This window comes from Plecotus auritus (assembly GCF_963455305.1).
Source record: "Plecotus auritus genome assembly, chromosome: X".
NCBI classification, from domain to species: domain Eukaryota; kingdom Metazoa; phylum Chordata; class Mammalia; order Chiroptera; family Vespertilionidae; genus Plecotus; species Plecotus auritus.
In genome coordinates, this window is record NC_137784.1 from 70968960 (window position 1) to 70977586 (window position 8627).

General features: G+C 45.9%; 1 protein-coding gene and 1 pseudogene across 2 annotated transcripts; both read right to left on the bottom strand.

The window, feature by feature from the left end:
* Nucleotides 1-2391: 2391 nt before the first annotated feature.
* LOC308240162 (RNA polymerase II subunit A C-terminal domain phosphatase SSU72-like) lies at nt 2392-3042 on the bottom strand (the record flags this gene model as incomplete). Its single annotated transcript, XM_080653096.1, has 1 exon — nt 2392-3042. One exon carries the CDS (start codon nt 3040-3042, stop codon nt 2392-2394), a length of 651 nt encoding a protein of 216 aa, XP_080509222.1.
* A 2947-nt stretch (nt 3043-5989) lies between these two features.
* Nucleotides 5990-7316, bottom strand: LOC308239852 (enhancer of mRNA-decapping protein 3-like; annotated as a pseudogene). Its single transcript has 2 exons — nt 7212-7316; nt 5990-6973 (listed from the first exon to the last, which is right to left on the bottom strand). The product of its transcript is annotated as an enhancer of mRNA-decapping protein 3-like (transcript).
* Between the last annotated feature and the right edge of the window lie 1311 nt (nt 7317-8627).

The window sequence follows — 8627 nt, forward strand, 5'->3', positions numbered from 1 at the left end:
CTCATTTGAACCATTTCAGGAACTGGCATTAACATTCTAATTATGCTCTTGGATATTGTAAGCCCAGAAACTTTTAATATGACCTTTTAACCTTTCTTTACTTTTGATTCAAATTGGCCTCTTCTAGCACTAAGACTCACCTGCCTCTCTCCATCCTTGCACATCCAAACCCTTAATCATTAAGTCCACAGGACAATTAGGTTCTGGTCAGCATTAGCCTAGACCAGTGGTCGGCAAACTGCGGCTCGTGAGCCGCGGCAAACCACTGATTTTGCCGACCACTGGACTAGACTCTCGATTCCAATAATTACAGGCTGTTGTTGTTCCTTGTGATTAAGCCCCTGGAATAAAGCCTCAGGTCTGTTGACCAGGGAAATGGAGTTTTAGTTGAACTATAAGACAACATATTGGCCTCAGTTGTGTTTCAGCTCCAGAACCAGAAAAACCACAGGACCTCTCCAACCACACTCTTTCAAAACCAGACAGAACAATGCCATGGTTGTTAACAGAAGCAGATGCAATGATCAACTACCCACTACCCTGGATTGGACCTATTGGCAGAGACCACTATCCTAACTCCCTTAAATCACCATGATTAATGACTTTTTTTCTCCTTTAAAGCCATCCCTTAGAAGCCACCAGGGAGCCAGGTCTTAGAGCTTTGGCTCATTTGTGATTCCAGGCTTGGTGCCATTTCCTTAAATAAACCTTTACTTTCTTTGCTAAAAACTCCTGTCACATTAAATGCATGCAGGGAAATAGCCCCTTTAGTATGGTAACAATATTAGTTTGTTCCCATGTTTAAAAAACCTGACTTTCAATCAGAAATCACAGCAAAGAAAAATAAGGTACACATTAACTTTGTTATAATGAAGATTTTCACTAGTCTAGAAAATACACTAACTACAGATTCATTACTATGCAACTTTACCAAAACTTCCTATCAGACCACCAAAGTCTAGCATTTAACTTTCACCACTATTTTCATCTTTAAATATCATAGGGCATTTGTAAGATTCCTAATTGCTCAACCGAAAACAGTGTAATAATTTTAAAAGCACATGTAATCATTTTAAAAGTAATAAAAACAAACACAAACTTCAAAATAAAAACATAAATATCATAGGTCACACGCCATTTATCTTGGGAAAAAATCAGAAGCCCCTAGATGAAGCCAAAAATTTTTGTATCATCATTCCCTATAACATATGCAAATAAGCTGAAATGGGTCTGCTGTATTTCATGATTGCCTCCATTTATGGTAATTTGTGTCAACTGTGATTCACAAGCTCCCGAAAACTAATCAATATACTGCTTAGATTCAAACAAAATTTTTAAACAATGCTATTTATGAGAAATAACATGAAAATGCTAAGATTTCCACTATGTCATATTACTTTAATTTAAATGATCCTTTATGACTGATTTGCAGGTGGTAATAACTTGCAAATTAAGTCATCAGAAACTAGGCTGATGTGACCCAAGTGACCAGGTTTTCACAGAACTTGCCATGAAAGCTGCGTTTTGAGGCTTCAGACTTTATTGCTGATGTCCTGGGTAAGAATTTTTTTTTGCAGCCTTATCCAAAGAACAGCACTAATTGAATATCGTCAGTCTACCATTTCGTAGCTAGAGAACAAGTGGTTAACAACATCCCTACTTCAACACTAATTAACTCGTAGAAGTGCTTGACCAGGGTATTATTATTTCTTTACCTTTCCAGTGTCCTCTCACTAAAACCGATTATGTTAATACCAACTCCACTAACATCACAGAAACACTGTTCGAAATGAAACCCAATAGAAAATTTTCAACTTATATGAAAAATAAATACCTCCCGGGTCAATCAATATCTGAAGTTCACACAGAGGTTCGCTCAGTCATAAATGTGTAAAATGATTCAAGTGAGCCAAGAGTCTTTGAAGAACTGAGCAAAGTACTCGGTAATAATCCAGTTTAGAGCAATGAGCAATGCGGCCACACTCGGATGTACCGTGCAGATTCTACACTAGCTGACAAATTTTCTTTTCTGTTGTTTATTGTACAATTGCAGTTTCTCTCCTAATAAGATGCATCCAACTGCTTCATTCATGTATTGGTGCATTCCAGCCAGACAGGGCAGGAACGCACAAAGACGTATATATCAGAGAAAATGTTCTATACGCCGAAAAAATAAACAACTTTCTTTATAAACTTCAAAAACAATATCCCACTCACAAGTGGGATTAAAAAACTTTGTTGTTAATCTGCACTTATGTATGTCGTCTCGTCTCCTAAGTACGCTTTATTTGGACGCCACTAAGCGCCGACATTAGTCCTCAAAGTGGAAGCAGTACCGGGCAGGGAAACGCGAGCGCCAAGGGCTTTGGGAAACGCACCTGCATCGGCCGGTCAGTAGAAGCAGACAGTGTGCAGGAAGGGCCGGCCACACTTCTCCTCGAATTCCCGCAGCAGCTCATCCAGGTCGTTCTCCATGTCATCCACGAGGAGGATGCACTGGCACAGCTCACAGAGGAGGAACGCCCCCAAGATGGCTTCGTCGTCGTCGTCCTGGATATCCACGTTGATGACATGCACGGGCTGGCAGGTCACCTGCTCCCTGGAATTCAGCTCTGTCACCACCTGGTCGTACACTCGCTCTTCGCAGGTGAGGATCAGGTCGAATACATCTTGGCAGTTCTGGAACCTTTCTGGCTTGGGCTTGATTCGCTTGTTTCTCTCCAGCATGCTCAAAATGCCGTTCTGCGTGTAGAGGTCTTTGTCTTTCTGAACGAGATCTTTGTACATCTGGTCATAGGTGGTTTGGAAATCATAAACGTTGGGCTTGTTGGGTGCTGGTCCTGGAAGCCTCACGTAGGACCCTGTGCCAAAGGACCGGACGCTGAACCCCCGTTTCCTAAGGAAGTAGTGGGCCTCCATGCTCCTGTTCTGGTTACTGGAGCACACAACGGCCAGGCGCAGTCGCGATCTGGCATCAGCCATACTGTCGAGCTCCAGTGTTTTCTCACCAGGAAGGTGGTGGTCGAGGTTCCTGGCACTCATGACGTGTGGTGGCAGCGGCAGTTGGGGTAATGGTAGCGGGAGTAGCGGCAGCTCCTTGCAGCTCCGGCTGCTGCACAATGACCCACGCCAGCCCAGGACCAGCGACTTATGTGGCGCAGGCGGTTAAGCAGGTGCCACAGCGCCCCCTCTTGCAGGCTCAGAGCCGGCGCCCCCCCCCCCGCCTCCCCCCCCCCGCCCCGCCCCGCCCCGCCCCGCCGCGTTCTCCCGCTCCCCCGCGTCCTCCTCTCCCCCCTCCCCCGCCCCCAGTGGTCTTAAGGAAACCCACCCCATGGGCATGAGCGCATAAGCTTTGGGCATCTGGCCGAGGACCAAGCTCCTCACAGGGACTACCCACTGGCACCGACATATTTCCTTTTTCAATAACTTTCATCTGGGAAAATCACTGATGGGATTTTCTTAATTGCATGATTTACTGAACAGGGAATTTTGCAGCTGTGTGCTTCATTTTGGAGGACTGACCTACTAGTACCATTTTTGCTGCACCTACAATGTTCACATATGAAAACCAGTGGAGCTCAGGAAATGGAGAGGAGATAGGGAAATAACCACTGTTGAACAGGATGTACTAAACGCATACTTTTACCCACTTCGATCTTCACAAAGAACCTTGCAACTACAATTAGTGCTCACATACATTTTTCAGCTGGTTTGTCCCCTAATGAGTCTAGAACAGCGTCAGACACACAGCAGGTTCTCGGGTAACGTTTGTTAAATGATGACCAAATGACTCCAAAATCTATAATATTTTAAGTTATCTTCTAGTACAGAGATTTTCAAAGGGTATCGCAAAAAGCACACTGGTGCGCCTTAAGAATTTTTCTGGGCTAGGGGTGGGGCACGGCTGGCTCTGGGGCCCCTGGTGAGGGTTTTATGAGGGTCCCAGTGGCTGCAGGAGCCACAGCTAGGGAAGAGGCCACATGGAACCAGGGCCATGGAGGTGCAGAGGGGCCCCTGCCAGATCGTGGGGCGAGGGGTGGGAGGAACAGAGGCGGAGAATGCTGCTTCAGATGCTCGCCATGGCACCTATTACACGAATTATGGAACTATGTATCCGCCATGTTTGAGAACTGCACTGCGAGCTTTGGCATAGACAAGCGTCCCCAACATGTGGGTCACTTCAGGTTCCTCTTACTTTGATAACGTCCAGCCCCTGGCCTATCCTAATTCAGACACTGTGCTCATCTGCTTCGACATCAGTGCACCACAAATGCTGGACAGTGTCCACAGAAGTGGCAAAGGGAGACTCAGGAGTTTTGCCCCAATGCCAAGGTGTGCTGGTTGGCTGTAAACTGGACATGTGACCCATCTGGCCACACAGCAGAAGCTGTCCAAACGGCAGCTTATCCCTGTTACCCATGAGCAGGGCACTGTGCTAGCCAGCCAAGCAGGTAGGGGCCATGTCTTAGGTAGAGTGCTCCTCCCAGTCCTCTGAGTGCAGTGACAGGATGTCTTTCACGTGGGCACAGTGGTCACCCTTGCCATGGCCACAGGCAGCTGCGTACTGACTCACACTGGGGACGGAAGTTCATCTATCCGCCAGACCAGTGGAACCAAAACAAAGGCAAGATACATAAGGATTGAGCCAAGAGTTGCAACCTCATGTGAGAAGCCAGGGAGGGGGAGGGTCAGGAGGAGTGCTGAAGGGCATAATTTTTCCCCTGCCTTCTCCCTGGCTTCCTGACCTCCTGACTCTGGCTAGGACTTTAGGGCAGGCTGAGTGAGCAATTCTCCTGGGCAAGAGACCGGGAGGCAGAGGGTGCCACCATGCCCACATCCTCATCTCCTCCTCTCCACAGAAAGTTGAGGGAGCTAGCAGGGTAGGCATCTGGGCCTGAAGCTGGGATGGGGAGGGGAGGAAGGGTGGTGGGGTGTGGGGGGGGTGGGGGAGAGCTACCATCAAGCAGTGACCATGGTTGAGTCTCAGTATATGAAGGGTGCCCTTCCTCCCCACCACCAGTCCCCATATGCTGATCCTGGCTTCCTTCCCTAAGGAAAGTGTCCATTCCATGACCTTCCCTTTTCCTCTCCTCTCACTTCTACAGCTGTTCTCACTCATCCTAACCTCCAGGCAACATGCACTAAATTAAAAAGTTGAGAAACCCCCTACCCCCATATACTCATCAGTCCTAGTTCCTCCCTCTCTTCCCTCAACAACCCCAAATAAAGGCCATGTCCATGGAAAAACTTTTAAAACATGCAATAACTGACAATTTAGTGAGAAGCACTGACCTCTTAGACTGCCAACTTAAAAAAAATGACAACAGCCAACACAATAGCTGTCCAGTGTGAATGAATAAAAATTATACCTGTTTTTTATGTCAGATCAGCAAAAATTATATTTTGGTGTGCCATGACATGAGAATTTTAGTAATTAGTTTGTGTGTGCCATGACATGAGAAAGGTTGAAAATCACTGTTCTAGTATTTTAATCTCTCAACCCTACCCAATCAGAAGCTATCTCTTCCTTTTTGACCTGGTCAAACAGCTTATTGCCTCTGATGGCACTGCTGCTTCTGGCCTAGTAGCATAGTTATTTTGCATTTCTCAGGTTTTCTCTACCATAACATAAACTCTTGCAGGGTGCACTGTCCATATTCCCCAAGCAACCAAACTTAATGGCTCCTTAATGACAGCTTTCATATGTATGTTTATTTGAACATCTTCTCTATCCTAGCTACTTAGTTAGTGAAGGGGACCAAAATTTGCCACCCCCAAAAAATGCTTGAAATGTTGATTTTTTGCTGTTATTGTTCTCAAAAGAAAAAATATATATATGATCTGTCCTCTCACAGAAGGAACAAACCCAAAAGAGAAAAAAATTTAACAATAAGGTCCATGAAGCTTCACATCCTCTTAAGGCATTCGTTGTCAAGTTCAGTGTCAGGAGCAGCAGGGCACTACCGGGTACAGCCTGTCCAGAGTCCCTCTAGGCAGAGTGTAGTGGGTTTACAAACTTGCAGCCAAAGGGTGAGTGGCAGTTCATACCCACCTCCTGGAATACCTGCTGGGGAATGCCAATGTCACACAAATAGATGTGGCCCTCATGCTCTCCCAGTGGGAGAGGCAGGCCCAGAGCCAGTGACCACTTGGCATCAACGCCCTGTTCAACTTCATCCACTGGAGGATCTATGCTGAGTACTGGTACCCAGTTCTGGTTGGCCCAAGCCACAGCTGCCTTGTACCAGGGCTGATGCCGCAAGAAGACTTTCTTGGGACAATCCAGTTGATCACCAGGTCCTTGGGACTAGTGGGCAGATCTTTGAGACTAGACACTTGTTGGCCTTGGGTCTTGCTGAAGAGACACAGCTCATTGGTGATGGACTCGAGCATCTTGACAAAGTTGGGCAGAAATAGGATCACCTGGACATCATGGTTGGCTAGGTGCCTTCCACATCTGATACCCTGAGCCCCCTTCACATGGGGCCCACATAGCAAAGCCACTGTAGGCCTCTGGTGCACATTTTTGGGATTCAACCTGTTGGGTCCTCTGAGTAGAGTCAGTGCCATCTGACTGGCACACACGCCTGTCATCTCCAGGCTTCGCTCCAGAGTCAACCCATGTTTTTCAGCCACAGACAACAGCTTTTTATGTAGCTCATAGGAAACACTTTGGACAACCAAGTCAGAGTCTGTGCATAACTCCTCGCACACATTATGGGGCACTGTGATCCGTTGGTAAGACTGCGGGCTCTGACTCCAGGATGTCCTCATCGTGGTGGTACTGAGTAGGCCTTTCATTTGGGATACCCCTAGAACAGGTACCACTTTTCCTCTTATATGTATCAATCTCCTCAAACACAGCTGCCTTGTCAAATAGGGCTAGGTTCCCTTGAAAATCAAAATCTTTGTCTGGGATCTCTTCAATATCATCCCCAAAGCACTCGTCATCTTTATTCTTCATTTGGCCATTCTTTTTTTTTTTTTTTTTTAATATATTTTATTGATATTTTACAGAGAGGAAGAGAGAGGGATAGAGAGCTAGAAACATCGATGAGAGAGAAACATCGATCAGCTGCCTCCTGCACACCTCCCCCTGGAGATGTGCCTGCAACCAAGGTACATGCCCTTGACCGAAATCGAACCCGGGACCCCCCAGTCCGCAGGCCGACGCTCTCTCCACTGAGCCAAACCGGTTTCGGCTGGCCATTCTTTAAACCACTTTTCTTTGGAGTTTCCTGATTTGGGTGCCTGCTACTAGATGACCAAGAGTTGTGCCAATGACAGAAACTTTTGGACTTACTCAAAGGCTCCATGTGCCTGTCCACATAGCTCTTGGGTCACTGCTGCTGCTGCGGGGAAACGGCAGCATCCTGGCTCTTCACATCTGTCCTCTTAGGGATGTTTTGAGGGGCACTGCTGGAAGAGGTTGGCTTCTTAACCAACCTGCCCGTGCCATTCTGATTGATACCCACTTGGTACCCAATACCAGAAGGGCCTAATTCTGTTGGGTGAAGGTCTCCAAAATGTTGGTTTTCTCAAGGACCTGGTATTTCCAGAATTTTTAACTCCATAATGTCACCTGCCCTGAAAGGTGACTTCCGCCACAAGGCCCTTCACTCCATTGTGGAAAGGCCGAGAGAGAAATGGTCTGGCTGACCTGATCAACTGCTGACACTCTCCCCTGATAGACACCCAAACTATCTCCACAGTTGATGGACACAATACTGCCCAGCCAATAGGTAGCCACGTTTCAGATGTGAGACCACTTCTGTATGAGCTCAGAATAAATCACCCATATGAATTATCTTGTTTGTTTATGTTGTGAGTCACCCCACTAGACTGTAAGCTCCATGAAGGCAAGGAACCTTGACTGTCTTGTTCAGTCAATAAGAATGCCTCCAAGCCATCAAGCCCGCACCTCCTCGGCACACCACGCCAATCAGCCCAAACTCAGGGGGCAGCCCAGAGACCGAGAGGCTGCTCCAACCCACCCCCACAGGCCCTGAGATGTTGATTTTAAGCTGGTTCCATTGCTGGGTGTTTAAGAAAACACAGTAATCCAAAAAGATATATGCATCCCCATGTTCAATGCAGCATTACCAATAATAGCCAAGATATGGAAACAATTTAGATGTCCATTAAGAGATGAATAGATAAAGAAGATGTGGTATACATAGACAATGGAATATTACTTAGTAAAAAAAAGAAAAAAGAATGAAATACTGCCATTTGAGACAACATGGATGGATCTAGAGGGTATTATACTCAGTGAAATAAGCCAGACAGATAATGACAAATACCATTTCATCTCACTTACATGTGGAACCTAAAAAAAATGAGTAAACAAAACAAAAAAAAACAAACTGATAGGTATAAAAAACAAGATGATGGTTGCCAGAGGAGAGATGGGGGGCAGAATTGTTAAAAAAAATAAATAATAAACTAATGCAGTGTTGTTTAAAAGAGAGAGAAAATAACACACAACATTCCATTACTACCTTTGTAGTAAAAAAAAAAAAAAAGCTGGTTATTTTTATGAAACAAAAGAATCAGAAAGAAGTTTTGACCCCTTCCCCTCAACTGTCTAAAGCAGTGGTCAGCAAACCGCGGCTTGCGAGCCACAT